This window comes from Trachemys scripta, chromosome 1, assembly GCF_013100865.1.
Source record: "Trachemys scripta elegans isolate TJP31775 chromosome 1, CAS_Tse_1.0, whole genome shotgun sequence".
NCBI classification, from domain to species: domain Eukaryota; kingdom Metazoa; phylum Chordata; order Testudines; family Emydidae; genus Trachemys; species Trachemys scripta.
The window spans coordinates 119,593,864-119,612,766 of record NC_048298.1 but is presented as its reverse complement, the minus strand read 5'-3'; the positions used below and the strand labels follow the sequence as shown (position 1 = coordinate 119,612,766).

At 41.2% G+C, this 18,903-nt stretch overlaps 1 protein-coding gene across 2 annotated transcripts in view; it reads left to right on the top strand.

Moving 5' to 3' along the window:
• Positions 1 to 15,372, top strand: part of ARFGAP3 (ADP ribosylation factor GTPase activating protein 3) — a 75,783-nt gene extending 60,411 nt beyond the window's left edge. For both annotated transcript variants that reach the window (XM_034783307.1, XM_034783297.1), the window contains 4 exons: positions 932 to 1,055; positions 1,339 to 1,429; positions 13,340 to 13,461; positions 14,212 to 15,372. In XM_034783307.1, the coding sequence (XP_034639198.1) occupies positions 932 to 1,055; positions 1,339 to 1,429; positions 13,340 to 13,461; positions 14,212 to 14,229 (355 nt within the window). In that variant the 3' untranslated portion in view covers positions 14,230 to 15,372. The remainder of the gene's footprint in view (positions 1 to 931; positions 1,056 to 1,338; positions 1,430 to 13,339; positions 13,462 to 14,211) is intronic.
• Positions 15,373 to 18,903: the final 3,531 nt, after the last annotated feature.

Here is an 18,903-nt window from a genome sequence, read left to right as displayed (position 1 = left end):
TTATTTAAGTTGGACGCTAAATGAATTAAATAGTGATGCACTTGGGACTAAAGTTTATTTAATATATTTACAAGTAACAGATTTGTTTTTTTTTAATTAGTCTAAAATAAGTATTTATTGTTTTCCACAGGGAAATATTTTCAGTTTTATAGTCAATGACAACTGTAGTCTGCAACCTTCTTTTTCAGTTTTGATTTTAAGTTAATTTTGCACATATTCATTTATTGACACCATCCAACCTGCATACTAAATGAATATCCATTCTTAGAAAATAACAGCATGTGATTGTGTAACTAAGGACTGTAGCAAAATGCAATCTTAACATTGACATTTCCTGTCTTTAGAGTGTTTGTTTGTGAAACTTTGACATTCTTTTAATGTTATATTTTGTAGAGAATTCTGAATATATTTAGTTGCCAGTGAGATGTGGAAGGTAACGATGGTTCAAAGATTATGAACTTCTGTACTACCACTAGGCTAAGCCTGCTGTAAACAGTCTCTCATTTTGAACACTATTTTTTACATGTTCACTTTGGGCAGAGTTTAACATAAATGTGTCTTACAAAGTAACTTTTGTAGAATTAATCTAATCCTTGTTGACACCAGTTTTGCTTGCTTTTGAATAAATCTCTCTTGAATTAGTTCTTCTAATTCAAACCAACAGAACTCATTCAGTACAAGTTATAGTCAAGTAGTATTTACCCATCTACCTATAAAATTATCACTGAAATATTATGTTTCTGCCACTATATCGTTTTTTTAAACAACAGTTCTGTATATTTCTTGTTGTCCTTGTTTCATATTGACTTGCATTTTAAAAAATATATAAACTAGGTACATTTTTTATTTTGGTTAAAAGGAGATAAGATTGCTTTTAGTTCAATCATGTTATACTGGATAGAATTTTTAAAAAATTGCATTAATGCTTTAGGCCTACATCTCGTCGTAAACCTGAATATGAGCCACCTTTAAGCACAGATGAGGCACAAAAAAAATTTGGCAACGTCAAAGCTATTTCATCAGATATGTATTTTGGAAAGCAAGACCATAGCGATGTAAGTACAAAAGTTTCTATGCAAAATAAACATATTTTTGGATGCTCAAATATTCTGTGATGACTTCAGAAAATTGTGTTAGTTACTAATAATAGGCGGGGTAAGTAGCTCGGATTAGCTAACGGTCAGAGAGTAGGTTGCCTTTGGGGAGTTTGCAGAGACACATGGATTTTTATCTGTGTTCTACAGGTAAGTCTCTGTAGTCCCTTACCAGGCACCTGAGCAAATGAGCAAGACATGCCAATATACTGTTAGTGATGTTTTATTTTTAATTCTTTTCTAGTATGAAGCTAGAGCTCGTCTAGAGAGACTTTCTGCAAATTCCTCCATAAGTTCAGCCGACTTGTTTGAAGAGCAAAAGAAGCAACCAGCAGGTACTAAAGGAAGGCAATGAGAAAAACTCCATTGTATAAAAGTACTAAGAGTACTAGTTTCCAGTTGCACTGTATCAGAAATCTAGCTCTCCCAGTTCCCCACAAGATGAAGTATATAAACTGCATTCTGTGCTTAGCACTTATTACAATAATTTTATGCCATGTGTCTATGCAAAAGATAAGCTAAGACTTGTAAAGGTAAAGTCTTTTATCAATGGGAAATGATAATCTGAACAAAATAAGATTAGGAAGTCAAGTGGTCCAGTATTTTCTGATATATCAGGTAGGTTTATATGGCACATTAGTCGTACTAAGTAGATTTTAATCTTTACATTTGGTAAAAGTCATAAACATAAAATCATTATTGAGGGAGTAAGTGACTCAGGAAGACCCAGAACACTTAGATAGAGTAGTTACTAGATTTGAAATTCTTCTTCCTTAAATGCCTTAGGGCATATGTGTGTTTAACAAATACTTACTACTAGGCAATATTACTTGCCTAGTTGGGCTTCTGTGAAGAAAGCTATGCAAAAGCCTAGTCTATATTATCTCAGCCCTGCCCCACTTGCATTAGCAGGGTGCAATAGCAGGTGGGGTTTGTCATAGGTAGAATTGGGGGAGGAGGAGAGAGGATAAAAGGGAAGGTATTGGATTGGCTGAAATTTAGGCTGGGACATAGTTGCAGCCTTAGTACGTTGTCATTCTAGTCCAGTTATTTATTTGATCAGTCAGTAGCATGGCATGAAGCTATAAAAGACAATGAGACATCAGAGCATTTTAGTGCTCGAATTAGTTGGGTTTCAATTCTGTAGCCAGTGGGGAAAGGGAGGTAATTTAAAAAAAATTGTTTGAAGAATAGTTAAAAATCTGTAAGTTATTATAAATATAGTCTAGAAAACTAGACTATATCCCAACATCCCAATTTCACTTTAAAAAACAACCACACAATTCAGTTTCAATATCTTAGTTAATTGTGGAAAATTAAAAAAAAAAATCATTGTTTTCATTTTGGCTCCAGTGAAAACACATTTGATATTGCATTGGCCTCACTGAATAAGGTATGCACTGTTAATTTACTGGCTAATGCAGCAGTGTCACTTAGCACGAATTCTCAAATTGAATTTTAGTCAAAAGCACCTAAATTCAAGCAACTTGGAAGACTCTTGATAGGAAGGAAGACACAGTGACTAACTTAGAACTGTGGCAGTTCACTAATATCCTCAGTATTTGTGTGTGTGTGTGTGTATATATATTATATATATATATATATAATATATATATATATAATAAAAATAAATAAAGGGGGACACTAGTTTAAAAACCAATTTTTTTTTCCTGGATTTTTAACCTGCGTATTAGTGTTACAGTTTATATCTACAATTACTATAGCAATTGGAAGGAGAAATATTTTTTTTCAGTTTGTTTATTTTGTGCATTTAACCACACTTTTTGTGGAGACAATTTCATGTTTCCCCCTCTTGTCAGTTCTCTGTGTGGTTTATGTGAGGCTCTCATACAGCAATGGAGGGAGGGGATGGGAAGGAAATAGAAAAATATGATTGTAAAACAAGGATTGGGGGAGGTGTACTATCTGAAACTACTTTTAACTTATATTTTAAAAATAGATTCAAATTCAGGTTGAAGCCATCCCTTTAAATATACTATCTTGTTTTAAAATGTCTTGTAGGTACCAATATTTGAGTACAGTACAAAGTATTACATCTCATGAAGACACTGTATGTGCTGTGAGTGCATTCATTACTGACCACTTGCAAAATCCATATGGTTTATGGTGCTCAAGGAAGTGCATCAAATAAAGATAGAATTTTGTTGCCAAAGATGAGAGACTTTTACAAACTCTTTTTGGCTGGTATCACTAAGAAAATAATAAAGGGAGGAAGATCCCCTGCCGTGCCACAGTCTCTGAGGCAGCTTTATTCTGACAACAAAACAGTTCCTCTACCCACTCTGGGTTACAGTTCCTGGGGAATTTTCCCCTTTGCCTTTCAGGTGCCCACTGCCTTCCCTCCGAGGGGACTCTGGCAGTTCTACTGTGCCCGGTTACTGCTTCTGTGTCCTGTTCCCTGAACACTGCCATCCAGGCTTTTCTCCCTGGAGGCCCCTTTTCAGAACAGTTCCTCTCAGGTTCCCACTTCCTCCCCTCTCAGGGGACTCTGGCAGTCCTAGCTCTCCATGGGTCCCTATTCCCATGGAGCAGGCAGTGTGAGAGCCCCATGTCTGTGCTCTCTGTCTCTTTCCTGACTGGCATTCAGCCTGACTCACACAGACTCCCTTTCAAAGGGGTCTCTCCTTCTCTCTAGTCCCAGCTGCTCTCTTTTAAAGCTCACTTGGGTCAGCAGATGAGACAGAGTGCACTGGCCCTGCACCCTCTTAAAGGGCCAGTATCACCCTGTGGTATACTGTAGTGATTTGAACTGCCATTTTTAATTCACACAGTAGTCAGTCTGTTACACACACACACACATCCTTCAACTATGGTGGAGAGGTAGTGTCCTTATCTTTTGAAAATTGCCTAACTTTGAGAAGCACACAGACAGTGATTCTCTATAAAATGAAGGTTTCATGAACAGCACTTAAGGTTTATCGTAAAACACTTCCAAAGTGTGTGTTTGTTGTAAAAAATCTCAGGTTAAATGTCTGCATCTTTTAAAAAACCAAAAAACAAATACAAAAATAAGAGCTAGGAAAGGCTACAAAAACAGCCTCTAGTGTAATTAATTTCAAGGTTATTGATTGTCAATAGCACTAACTAGTCAAGTTTTACTGACAAAAATGCAAGATGCTTCCCAGAAAGCCATGAGAAAAATTAAGTTGCTTAAGATATTAATTTACATTATATCTGAAGTATGTATATTTGTTCTTTGGGATTTTCATTTTTATTAATTTGATTTTCAAAATTAGAAGACCAAAGGAAATCTGAAGTGACAAAGTTCATAAGAAAGTAAAAATTGCAGTTCAGAAACTTGGTTGTGTCTTTGCTACTGTTGTTTCAGATGGGTCTCACAGGTATAAGTGAAACTTGAATCCATATCACAATGTTGATTTGACTAAAGAATCTGTGGAACTCAAGTCTGGTGATACCACTGTAGAAATAGCCAATACTGACCTTAAGGGCAGTGCAGAAAACGTATTATTGAAAATGACTTTGCATCTTTCACTACAAATAAGTTCTGCTATCCTGAACAGTTTTTAATATTAAATACCAACTTGCATCACTAGTATCTTAGAAATTATGGGTGGGAAGGTACCAATTCAAATTATGGTTGGTCACTAAAACAGCCATGTTGTAGACTTGCCATTAGAGATGACAAAGGTGTAGTTTTAATAGAAAGTTTGGCATCTTTTGCCTTTTAAGAGTCTAAAATAGTGACAAATTCTTGCTGGAAAAAAAAGGAGCAAGAATTTTTGCAAGTGGTCAAAATAGTTGTTTTGATTGTGGTTGTAGGAAAAAAGCTCTTCTCTTAAGGAAATAATATAGAAAATTGGAGGGACGATATCTGACCACATTACCCGTAATGGTCTGAAAGTTTCTCTTCTAGGACTGCACTTTTTTCCTTATTGCCCACAAGGTATCATTTCACTGTAGTGGAAAAGTGAGAAAAGAGTATGTTTTGCAGTCATAGGAAAAAGATAAGGAATGATTATGAGGCATGATCCACAGATCAAGGAAATTTAAAATTGCACTTTGGCATATAACTTAATGTGCATTTACCTTATTTACCTTAAAAAGCAACAGAGAGTCTTGTGGCACCTTTAAGACTAACAGATGTATTGGAGCATAAGCTTTCGTGGGTGAATGCCCACTTGCTCCAATACATCTGTTAGTCTTAAAGGTGCCACAAGACTCTCTGTTGCTTTTTACAGATCCAGACTAACACGGCTACCCCTCTGATACTTATTTACCTTATAAGTTACATGCCACAGTAGCAAGCAGCTTTTTTTTTGTATTTTGAGCCATGTTAGTGTATTGTGAAGCACATAACTGAAGTACCATAAAAATATTTTTAAAAGCTCAATTTGAGTTTCATATTATGCACTGAATTTACAGACTGTTCAAAAATTTTGAGTGTTCGCCCTCAGTGTTTCTAAAGTATGTTTCTGCCACTGTTTGTTTAATCACTAGGATTCTCAGTGTGACCTTTTGTAACACTATGGGCCTGACCATTAGGTTTTCTATACCAGCATCAACCCATTAATTTCTGATTGAGCTACCTGATTGTCTTGTCCCTATAACTTCTAACCTTTCCTATAAAAGGAACAGTTGTAGAAAAATTATGCCTTCTGAAGAAGCAGAGTTCAGCTCTTTGTATTGAGCACCATATGGAGCTGCCAACATCTAGAAAAGTCTTGTAATGGATGTCACGTTCTGAGGTGCAGTCCAGACCAATGAAGAATTGTCACATCTTACCATGTAACCCCGAGTGCCTCACAATGCCTTGCTACCGTGGTTTTCTGTCTGTCACAGTTAGCAACAAGTATGCACTCTGTCTATGTATTGGGCAACCCTGGTCCAATACTTTGGATCCTGGAACCTGTCTACAATGTCACAGACTTCCACTGGTCTCCACCAGTCTTCATTAACAAGTGGTAAGGAAACTCCACACTCTCCGCAGCCCCAATTTTCCCCCAAAATGTGTGTTCTGAAATGTCTAACCTGACCTTGGAACAATCAGAGGACTGTTAAGGTCCATTGCTCCTTTAAAGAGTCAGTATTCAAGAGTTTGTTACTTTAACTGGAGTTAACAAAGAGTTGAGTTTAAACACAGCACTGGACTGGTTGACATTAAAAATAAAACAAGTTTAGTTACAGTGATAGATCTTAAGTGAGTATAAGAATTAAAGTAAGAAATGTTACAAGAGAAATAAAGATAAAATACTTTCTAGTAACTAAAATTTAAGCTCGAATAGGTACAAGGTAAAATCCTCGTCCCATGTTTCCATCAAGATTCCTGACCAAACTCCTGGGTCATGATCCTATCCCCCAAAGTCAAAGGCACCTTTGTCATCTCAGGGGAAAGACAGATAACATGGGGTTCTTCGAAGAGTGTCCCTGTGGGTGCTCCACTTTAGGTGTGTTGGCCCCCTGCATTTGTAATCAGAGATTTGTAGTAGCAGTACCCCGGTTAGCCGTGCACGTGCGGCATCTGTCTTGCACCACTCCGAGTGGCCATTTAGCGTGCGCAGCCAACAGTCTCTCAGTTCCTTCTCTACCGCCTTTGGCTTGAGTCGGAGCGACAGCAGCGTCTGTCTATCTTGTAAAATTGTTTATATTCCCATCTCTGTTTATCCCCTTTGCCGGATTTCTTTTGTTTTCCCGTCCTTATTTACCGATTTAAAAAAAAAAATTATTATTTTGTTTGCCCCACCACCACCACCGGCGGGTCTCCGCTGATGTTGATTGAACCACGACCTTCACCTTAGGCATGCCTGGTTCCCCCCGGCTTTAAACGTTGTCTGATCTGCAGGCTATCTGTTACTGTATCGGATGGTCACGCTGTTTCTGGGAAATCCATATACCACAGAAGTGTCCACCTTGCAAGAAAATATCTGCCAGGACACTGAAAGCCAGGGACCTCCAACAAAAACTATTAATGGTGGAGAAATCCCTCAGGCCAGTCTCCGACCCAGAGTCCAGGACTCCTCCTGGCCAACGGTCTCTAGCAGCAGCCTCAGACAAGGGCTCCACGCAAACCGTGTCTAAGGACCCTGCATCTAAGAAGTGAGATGAAGGATTCCCTCAAGTGGTGGATACAACCGCAAAACATCTGTTCAGGGGTCCCATTCCAACAAAAAGCTCCCACTATAACAATCACCACAGATGCCTCCCTAGTGGGATGGGGAGCCCATCTGGACAACACCACCATCCAGGGATGCTGGTCCCCAGCAGAAACCAACCTACATATATACATTCTAGAGCTCCGAGCAGTCAGAAAAGCATGCGAACACTTCCTTCCGCTTATCTGCAACAATACCGTCAAAGTCCTCATGGACAACTCAGCCCGCATGTTTTATATAAACCAACAGGGTGAAGCTCAATCATACCCTTTCTGCATCGAGGCACTCCACCTATGGCAATATAGACATTTCTGCAGCTTACCTGCCAGGACTTGAGAATACCATGGAAGACCATCTGAGCAGACACTTCTCACAAACCCACGAGTGGGAGATGGACTACCAGACCCTCATGACCATATTCAACCAGTGGGGGTTCCCTACTACAGACTTATTCGCAACAGCTCACAATACGAAATGCCCTCAATATTGCTCCCGAGCGGGGCTCGGGCACCACTTATTGGGTGATGCCCTCCTCACAAAATGGGAAGCACCACTAATGTACATGTTCCCCCTGATCCCTCTACTAAACCGGGTATTACACAAAATCAGACAGGACAAGGCCAGGGTCATACTCATTGCACCCACATGGCCCAGACAGACATGGTTCCCATACCTAACACAGATGGCGGTGAAACCTCCTTGAACCCTCCCCCAACTTCCTCACCTCCTGACACAGGAGGCCGGCCATGTCATTCACCCCAACCTAGCGGTTCTCCGTCTCAAGGCCTGGTTACTTCATAGCTAATTAGGCTGGATCATGATTACTCTGAAGAAGTTAAAGATTTTCTCTTGAATAGTCACAAGCTGAGCACACGCAAGACTTACGCTCATAAATGAATACGTTTCTGCACCTGGTGCAAGGCTCATCATATGTCTCCTCATTCTGCCCCTCTAGCCAGAGTCCTGGACTATATACTAGGTCTTAAAAAGGCAGGCCTTTCCAATCGCTCCATAAAGGTACACTTAGCAGCAATCACCTCACTACATGAGGTTAGATGGAACCACGATCTTTGCTCATCCAACCACTAAACGATTCTTAAAGAGCATGACCAACATCTACCCTCCCCTATATGGGACTGTGACGGAGTTCGACTCACCATCGCTGGCACCCCCTGCCGGTTGCTCCGGGAATTAGCTCTTGACCGCTCCAGGGCATCCTTGCCACGTGGTAGCTCGCCCGTTGTCTCCATTCTGCTGCCCTGTGACCTGTGTTGCTCCCTGTTCGGCGGTGTCCTCTTCATCTGCTTCTACCCACTACTCTGGTCTCACCCCCTTCCGGGGGGGGGGGGAGAGGAATTGTTAACAGCAGTCCTTCTGTTTGCCCCTGCCTCGGTGGCCAACCACAACCTTAGAGTCTAGCCCCTCGTCTCAGGGGCAGGTCACGGTCTGTCTCAGCCCCTCTCCTCGGTGGCCAGGGGCAATGCAAGGGGAGGAGGGGAGAACCCGGGTCCACACGCTACTCTGGGTCCCGACTCAGGGACCCTCTAGCGGCAGCCTCCCTCTCTCTTCCTCCTCTCCCCTCTCGTCTGCCTAGTTTCCCTGGGCCACTTCCCCTTTGGCCCTATGCACCTTTATGACCCCTTCTAGCAAGGGCCGCAGCCTGGCAGGTCTATAGGCCAGAGCTCCGCTCTACTCCTCCAAGCCTGCCCAGCACTGCTCTGTCCAAGGTGCTGCTCCATAGCTCAGGAGCCAGTCCTTCTCTCTCGCTAGTCAGGGAGTGACCCCCCTCTCCTCTGGTAGGCAGCCTTTATATAGGATCTAGCCTGGCCCTGATTGGCTCTCCCCAAGCATTGGCTGATTGGCTGCTGGTCTGCGCAGCCTCTCAGGCCTGGTTCACCCCTTTTCCTCAGGGGGTGGGGCACCGCCCCACCACAGGGACCTTAACCTCATGCTACGCATTCTCATGGGCAAGCCATTCGAACCCCTTGCGACTTGCTCACTGCTACATCCATCAATGACGGTCTCCGTCCTAATTGCGATCACTTCCACAAGAAGAGTTGGGGAGCAAGAGGGTCCTAATGGCACACCCGCTGTATACCACAGTCTATAAAGACAGTCATCCTAAGACCCCACCCTAAATTTATACCTAAAGTAGCCTCTTCATTTCATTTAAACCAACCCATTTACTTACCTGTGTTTTTTTCCGAAATCTCATGCCAGTGCCGGGGAGGCATCCCTTTACACACTCGATGTCCGTAGAGCTGTGGCCTTCTACCTAGAAAGAACAAAGACATTTAGAAAATCATCACATCTTTCTCTCAGTCACAGAGCAATCAAAGGGTGAGGCCATCTCTGAACAAAGACTAAGTGGATTTCTGGCTGTATCCACCTATGCTATCATCAGAGCAACACCCCTGCTCCACCTGGGATTCGTACGCACTCCACCAGAACGCTATCCACGTCTGTTGCGTTCCTCAACAAGGTACCCATCGTAGACATTTGCAGGGCAGCTATCTGGGCCTTGGCCCACACGTTTACCAAACACTATGCCCTGGAACTTCATTCCTCTCCCAACACTCAGTTTGGACTCTCTCAGTGCTATCCACCGTCAACAAAGATACTCCGAAGCCCCTCGTTCCATCAAGGGGTACTGCTCCATAGTCACCTAAAGTGGAGCACCCACAGGGACACTCCTCGAAGAAGAAGAAAAGGTTACTCACCTTGTGCAGTAACTGAGGTTCTTCGAGATGGTTGTCCCTGTGGGTGCTCCATTATCCTCCCTTCTCCCCTCTACTTTGGAGTTTCACACTGATTCTCTGGGTTAGAGAAGGAGCTGAAGGATGGTTGGCTGCGCACGCTAAGTGATCACTCGGAGCGGCGCAGGATGGCCAACCGGGGCACCGCTACTACAAATCTCTGATTACAAGCGCAGGGTGCCAAGACATCTAAAGTGGAGCACCCACAGTGACAACCATCTCGAAGAACCTCAGTTACTGCACAAGGTGAATAACCTTTTTTTCTTGGCCCCCTTCTCTTTTATAGTCTAATGAATCTTTGAAATGGATTCTTCTGAAGGGTACCTCCAGATAAATCTATTTCCAACAGTGAAGTAGTGTAATGGAATACACTCCTGTATTCACATGCTACACACTATTGTAATATACTTTTGTACAAAGTAATCCTTATAAGGTATAATTTGAAAACTCATTATTTGCTGGTCCGTATTGTCCTGGTAAAATACGGATGGCAAGATTCCCCCTATGATGTTAACAACACATGTTCCAAACTCCACAGCCCTGCCCAGGCAGAAGTCAGGTCTGTCCTAAACAAAGGAAGCAATGTGTGCTTGCCTTAATTTGCCTTTCCACAGTAAACAGAGTCATCAAGTAGGAAGGGAAAACAAAAGGAAGTTCAAACAGGTGAAAAAAAACATATCCTTGTCTTCCTGGGTCTCAGCTAGAAATATTTTTCAAGTGGGGGACTGAAACTATTAAAAAAAAGGAGGGACAAACGCCTCAAGGGACCCCCCCCCTCCCTGCCCACCTCATTCTCCACAACTGAGAAGACAAAAGGAGACAGCCATTGGACTCTAGGGCAGGGGTCCTGACCTGCAAGTTTGGTCAGTAATCTACTGGAACCTGTGGTGAGAGAGTTTGCAACTAAGCTAGTTTCATAAGTAGATACTAGTGAGAGTTTTCTCTTTCTTTATTTTTCTTGTAACCATTTCTAACTTTTATACCTCGTTACTTATCCTCACTTAAAATCTCTCTTTGTTTTGTTTTAGTGTTTTATCTAATCCAGTGTTTTTAAATTGAAGTGTCTGGATAGCTATTTAAGGTACTAAACTGGCATATTATTTCTGTAAAAGAATAATGGATTTAATATATTTGTATTGGCCAAGAGAGGGCTAGGCAGTACAGGACAAAGATTTCTGGGGGAAGATCTGGGACTGGGGGTGTATTGGGGTCATCCTGCAGTATAACCAAGGCTGGTGAGAGACCAGGTGTACGTGGAAGGCTGCAGTTACACACAGACACTCCAGGTGTGGCTTGCATGCTGGAAGGCTGTTTGTGAGCAGCCCAGGTGGGAGCTACTGTAAGGCACACAAGATTGCAAGACAGGTGACACCACTACTCATTTCCCTCTGGAGTTGTCTGCTAAAATGCAAATTGTTTAGTTCTTCAAGTGATGGTACCTATGTGTATTCCACATGTGTTTGTGCATGCATGCTATGAATCTGAGTCTGGAAGAAGTGTCCATTGACCCGCACATGCGTGGTGCGTCCCCTTGTGCTTCAAGCCAAGGGTATAATAGATAGCGTTGGTCAACAGCTTTTCGGTTCCCTTTTACCACCGCGCGGCCTGAGTCAGAACCCCTGTTCCTTCACACTCTCAGTTTTGCTAAGAGAGTGACCACTCCTTGTTCTGTGTATATAGTTGCAGATAGTTGGATTTTGTTGTTTTAGTGATATATACGTTAGTGTAGTTCTTTCCCTGTTTGTTGCTACCCTCTGGAATAAATCCTGATACTGACAATGATCATCCAGCAGAGAGAGTGAGAGAGGAATAAGTGCCTTGCCTGGCAATAATGAAGCAGCAGCGGGGACCAGCAGAGCCAGCAGAAACAGTTCAATATCTTCCTCTTCCTCACAGACCAATAGTGTCATTGGGCGAATGTGGGACGATTGATAAGAGGCCTGCAACAGTGCCAGGGTGCCCAATTGGCCAAAAACAAGGGTCCCTGAGATGTGGCGGGTCCCACAAGTAACAGTACCAGGCCTCCGCTCCTGGATCATATGTTTGGGAGGGTGGGGGTGGTAAAGGCAGTCTAGACCATGAGTCCGAGCTTCAGCGGGACATGAGAGAAAATGAGGGTTCCAGCTCTGAGAACTCTGAAGATTGTTCCAGCAATGTGGGGGGACTGTCAGTACCAGAGGTCTGCAATGCAGCAAGCTTCTCTGGCAGCTGCAGCAGAGGTTCATCCTCCTGGTTCATGGACCTCCTCAGACTCTCCACCTGCACACTGCTCTGTCTTTGAACACTCCCAGATCTATTCTCACAAAATCAGGGGAGAATCTGGCATTCCAATCCGGGCCCTCTTCACCTCACAGACTGGTATTTGGATAGGGGTTGAGGGTAGACTGGACATGCTTCACCCTGGTATGACAGATCCTTACTCAGAGCAGTAGAGAATCCACTAGGTCATGCCACTGAGCAAAATGGAGTTTAGGGAAGGAAATTAGTAATATTGTATCCAATTGAAACTGCAGGAGGAATCTTATATGTTGTCAGAGTTTAATTACTCAACTAGGTATATGGAGTGTACAGTTTTAGAAAATACAGTGAAACCCCGCTATACCGCGATGTTTGGGGTCCAAAAAATTACATCGCGCTAAATGCGGGGTTGCGGTATAGCGGAGTTTCAAGCTCATCAGTGGTCCCCAAGGCGGTGCATCGATGTGCGCCGCCTAGTGCCCAGCAGGGGGGAGAAGCTGCGGCCCTGCGTCTGCCAGGGACAGTGAGCACCGGTGCCGACAGCCCTGTTGTTCTCTGTCCCGGGCAGGCGTGGGGCCGCGGCTTCTCTCCAGCTTCAAGAGGAGCCGCGGCCCCACGCCTGCCGGGGACAGAGAGCTCCAGGGCTGCCGGCGCCGGTGCTCTCTGTCCCCGGCAGGCGCGGGGCCGCAGCTTCTCTCCCCTGCCTGGCACTAGGTGGGGGCCCATCAATGTCCTGGCAGCCATCATGGCGTTGGGGACCACTGGTACAGTACATACAGTACTGTATTACTGTGTGTCTGAAAGGGGGGCCAAATTGTGATCGCGTTATATGCGATTTCGCGTTATGGCGCAGCGCCTTATTGCGGGGTTTGACTGTAGCATGTTTAGTAGGAATATGTACCAATTCTCAAATGGAAATTTGAAAATATAAAGCAAGATGAGTGTGAGTAATTTGATTAATTGTTTTAGATCTAAAGATTTCTTTTAATTTTTAGAACTTTAGTTGGTATGGACATTCAGACATTCATGGGTTTGGTGTTCAATGTAGTAGATAATAGCTCTAAAAATACGCTATTTTTAATACAGTATCACTACAATGTTTTTTTTATCCCCTATATAGGAAATTACAGTATTGCAAATGTCTTGCCTTCAGCTCCTGATATGGCTCAGTTTAAACAAGGAGTGAAATCAGTGGCTGGAAAACTTTCTGTTCTTGCTAATGGAGTCATGACTTCTATACAGGTTAGTAAATTAGGAAAGTAAGAAATATTAAAAAAACAGGATAGATATTGAAGTTTTGTCATGAGGATTTAGTCACATGATTCCTGTTAATTAACTCCTTTGGGAAGAAAAGGTTATCATTTTTATGTAACGTAGCTGAACTGTCCGAGAACTTTCATAACAGATGGTAAAATATTTAAGGCTTTTTATGACTTTCCAATTAATAATTCATTTTTCTTAGAGAAGTTTCCATATGTACATTTGAGACTCTTAAAAATGACTAAAGTGTTCCTTTTCTTATAGTAATTGAATGTGCATTCTATCAAGCAAATTTGTTGCTCATATCCTATTTTAGAGTAACTAGTAGCAATTTAACTGTTAGGCTTTTGTCTCTGTAACTGTTGTGATAGAAAAATGTACTACAGAGTCCCTGCATGGAAGGACCAGTATTTTAAAAAATAGACGCTGAAATTTAAAATCCTCAATTCATAATTAGGCACCCAAGTAAGAGGCCTGGTTTTCAAAAGTACCAAATGCCCGTCAATTTCCATTGAGCTCAGATTAAATCAGTGAGAGCTGTTGGGTGTTTGACATTTTTGAAATTCAAGAGCCCAATATTAAGCTCTTATTTTTGAAAATCTTGGCCAATTTTCTAAATGTGGTGGCTTTAAAAATTAAACTTCACTTACTTTTAATGAATATTACCGTATTTAATTTATCTTGCTGTGGAAGACATGCCCATGAGTATTTTGTTCTTTTCCTTTTTTCTAGGATCGATATAGTTCTTAACCAATTGAATATCATCATAATTAAGTACACTAAAGAAGAATTTCTCTCCAGATATGCCAGTGATCGCATTGCTGATTGAAATGAAGGCTGCCTTAAGGCTCTAGAATATTTTGCAAGTTGTTTTGCTATTTTTGTTTACCGTGTTACTTTTTGGTTCTTGGAATTTTTTGACTGTCACTTTATTTTTATGTAGCAAAAACCTTGTAGTAACTTGTTACATCACTTATGCTTTTGTTCCTTTATAGTGTTGTATCTTCCACTGTCCTTAGTGTAACATACAATACATCTTTTTTTTTTTCCTTTCCCTCCCCCCCCCCCCCCCCCCCCCCCCAAGTTGGCTGTGGGGCAGGGAAGAAAAAGGTGGCTAGGTGGACGTTTTACATGGAAAGATGAGATTACTGATCTGAATCTCTGCATCTGTAGTCATAAACCTCAGGTGCCACCTGTATACAGAGTTTGGCTGCTGACATTTTTTTGTGGCCTGTAGAAACGAAATCTTAATTTAAAAAAATCATTCATTGAGATGATATTTAGTGTATTATAGCAAAATATAGGACTTGATTTGGACCTTTGCTTGTCAGGAAATAGAAGCTCTTGAAATTCATGTTGTTCAGCATTAAAATGACAAGGGAATATTACCTTTAGAACATTATTTCCTCTAGAAAATATTTTGTTTAGGGTGAGGTATGAGATATATATAAATACTCTGAGTATGTAAGGTAACAAACTTAATTTTGTCATGGGATCTATCTATTTATTCATAACTTTGAGAATTATTAAAAAATTGCAATATAGTCTCCTTAAGTGCTTTTAAACAATCAGTATCGTGTACAAAATGAACAAAATTCAAGTATACATAATTATAGGGACAAATAGAGTAGTTTAATTGACTATTTAGTTTTGTTAAGTATTTTTAGAACAATCTTAGTTTTTTGATAAATTACGAAATATGTGAATAAGAAAATATAGTGGGGCTGTGTTTTAGACAGCCTGCAATTTGCCATTGACAAAGTATATTGCAAATTTTGTGGATCTAAAAAAAACCCAAAATGAGTTTCCAACTGATTCTGTTCTATAGCTTTATTTCTTAAACAAATCTCAAATTTGTAAACTGCTAAAACCTAATAAAAACAATTGAAATCAGTTGTATTTTTCTTACATACACGTATGCAGGAGGCCAGTCTTTAGTTTCTTAACCCACCATGCATGTTTGGTCTCTTTACTAATGCTGTGCTTGCTGTTTGGAATTAGTCTTTAATTAAAATACACCAAAGTGGCCATTTCATATCAATTTGCTATATTTGTAAAGAACACCGCTGATTTGGGGTAGGGGAAGGAAGCTACAGTGCCAGTAGCTTTGTATATTAAGATTTTAATGTCGTGTTCAGAGGTATCTACATTTCCTATCTAACTGACCAAATTTGAGTCACGTTCTTCTTTAAATTTAATCTTTACTTGCTGCTATGTCTGATACATCCTGATTTATTAATCCAAAAATCCTGGGCTGGGCTTTTGTCCTGGTTAACTACACAGCTTTACTTTATTAGACAGTGTCGTCGTCGTTGTTTCAGCCCTAATATCTAGATACAGAAGACTTGAACTGCTTCTCTAAATTCCACCTCATGTTGTATAAGGAAATGCCATATTAGAAACATCCATGCATAAATATTGGTATTGATGAGATGTCATTACATGAATGAGGTGATTATTCACAGTCTTGGTTCTATGGAAAGACTGGTATGTATATTGTGAGGAACATTGTTTTTCTCGCAGGTGCTCTGTTGAAAGAACAAATCACAAGTGGAAAAGGCTGATAAATTATAAATAAGCATAAATGTAACCATAACAAATTGCAGGTAATGTCTGTCAGAATAAAACCCCTCAGTTATCTTAAAAGCAAACATACCATAGAAAAAATCTGATTTACATGCTTCCTGATAGTTTAAAAAAGCAAAACAAAAAACAGTAATGTTGTGGAGGGAATATAACAGGGGTGGCCAAACTTACTGACCTGAACCACAAACATAATCTTCAGAAGTTTGAGAGCCACAAGACACACACAACCTTTGTGCATGCATTTAAAAAAAAATTAACATCCTACTTACTGTATCACGGCTAGGTACTAAAGCTAGAGGTCTTGTGGGTCTCCATCCATTGTTAGGTTTGTCTTCAAGATCCAGCTCTTTGATTACATTTTTGAACTGTAGACGAGTCTTCCTATTTGAATGGATGAAATTGACGATTTCTAGGACAGTTTTTGTAACATTTTCATACTTGGAGTATCTGCCTGCGAGATGTTCATGATGGATGATACAATGAACAGGGAAAAACTCCGGATATTTGGGATCGTTTTTCAAGAGTCTGATGAGGACTACTTTTTTTTCCCCCACCATTGCAGGTGCTCCATCTGTTGCAACACTGACAAGTTTATCCAGCAGTACGTCAGCATTTGTCAATGCTTTGTCAAGTGTGCTCTTTACGTCAACACCGTAGATTGTTTCTTTTAGCACCACTAAGACCAACATTTCTTCTTTCACAATTACATCCGTAGAAACACAGCAAACAAATATTGCTAGTTGTAGTTTATCTTGTATATCTGTGGATTTGTTGACAGCTAGGCTGTATGGTGAGAATTCTTTAGATTGTTTTGCATCTTGCTTGCAACATCAGCACTGATCTGGGGATATGCGCCTTTCCACAGAGTGGTGTGAAATTGGAATTTGCTTTATTTGTCATTGAAGTTTTTTGTTACTTGGATCTAAAAGTGCAACCACTTCTGCAATATTCTTCTTAACAAAGTCTTCCTCACAATATGGACATTTAGCATGAGCGATATTCTATGACATAACAAAACTGTCTTCGGTTATTGTGTCAGCTTCCTTAATGAATGCTGAAAGTAATGTCTGTTGACTGTTTAGGCATAATTTTAATGTGGTTAGCTTGTTTTTCCTTAATTCTGTTTCAGGAGGGTATTTAGATGAAAAGTTATTGTTTCATTTCATAGTGACGTTTCAAGTTGCTCGCTTTGTTGTGAGTGAATGATGCATTGCAGATAAGGCCCCGGGGTTTGCCATCTTTAACACTGAATGCAAAATCTTCCTCCCATTCTGGCTTAGTACTGTGGTTTTTCTCCTTCATACTTGCCTTTCTTACAATTTGAAGATGTCATTGTCATCCACGAAATTAACGTAGGATTAACACTTAAAGCTAAAATTATTCAAATGTGACTTATGAACAGTAAACACAGCCTGTATTCTGTGGAATGCAGGGAGATCATGAGCACACAAGGTCCGCACAGCACAAGGTCTGAATACAGAATGATGCAAGTTCCTGAAATAATGTGCATGTGCGAGCTTCTCTTTCTATCAGTCTCACTCTCACACCATTTGGTTCACCAGGGCTTAAATTCTCTTGAAGTACTTCCTGGAGCCCCCCCATGCACACCCCCTCCCATTCTCCGCCTTCCAGACTGAAGTGCCAGGGTGCAGAAGCCCTGAACCCTAGTGTGCTCCCCCCACGCAGGGCTAAAGCCCTGAGCCCCATCACACACACACACAAACACACACACACACCATGTGTAGGGCTAAAGCCCTGAGACCCTCCTTCTCATAGGGCAAAAGCCCCTACCCACACCACCCTGCCACAGGGCAGAAGCCCCAAGCTCCCCCCAGTCTGGTAAGCAGAGAATGTGGCGGGGGGACACATAAAAGAGCTGCAGTTTGGCCATACCTGGAATATAAGCCTAGAATTTTACCAAAACCTTGTCTAATGGGCTGATAAATAGATTTAATATTTTTAGAGAATCTTTGTCCAACTCAGTGTGTTCCAGACAGGAAGGCTTGTGTTTTTCTTTTACACATTTTGACAATTTGTGTATTAAAAAAAAAAAAAATCACCGCCACAACGTGTTGCAGTACACTGCACTCTGAAGACTGTCATTAATTTTTACTATCATTAGTGAGTGCAGAAGCTATATGGGGATGGTATCAGGCTGGCCTTTCTCAGTTAATCAAAAAGGGCAAGTAGTAGAGACTTTCAGTTTTTCTCCTGAGAAGAGACTCAAGGATTCTGAGCAATTAAACACTTTGCTACAGGGCAATGATGCTTTTTTTCCTAGATGGAGAGCGACTAGGAATTCAGGTCCTGGCACAAAAGCATGGAAGGTAATTGATGTAAGACTCAGATAAATACATTAGCATGATACATATGCTAAAATCAGAAGTTAGCCTTAACTCCTATTGAAGTCAATGGGATTTAATCACAAATGTAGGGCTGGAAAGGACCTCTTTAGGTCAGCACTGGGGGCAGGAATAGATGAGGCAGAACCAAGCAAACCTGCACTATCCCTGACAGGTGTTTGTCATTGGAGTTTTTTAAGAACAGGGTAGATAGGGATTCCACAACCTCCTTTGGAAATCTATTCCAGTGCTTAACTACCCTTATAGGTAGAAAGTTTTTTCCTCATATCCAACGTAAATCTCCCTTTACTACTTGTTCTACCTTCAGTGCACATGAAGAAAAATTGATTTCCCTTCTCATTATAACAGCCCTTAGTATACCTGAAGATTATCAGGGCCTCTCTGTCTCCTTTTCTCAAGACTAAACACACCCAGTTTTTTAAACCTTTCCTCATAGCTTACTTTTCTAAATCTTTTATCATTTTTGTTGCTGTCC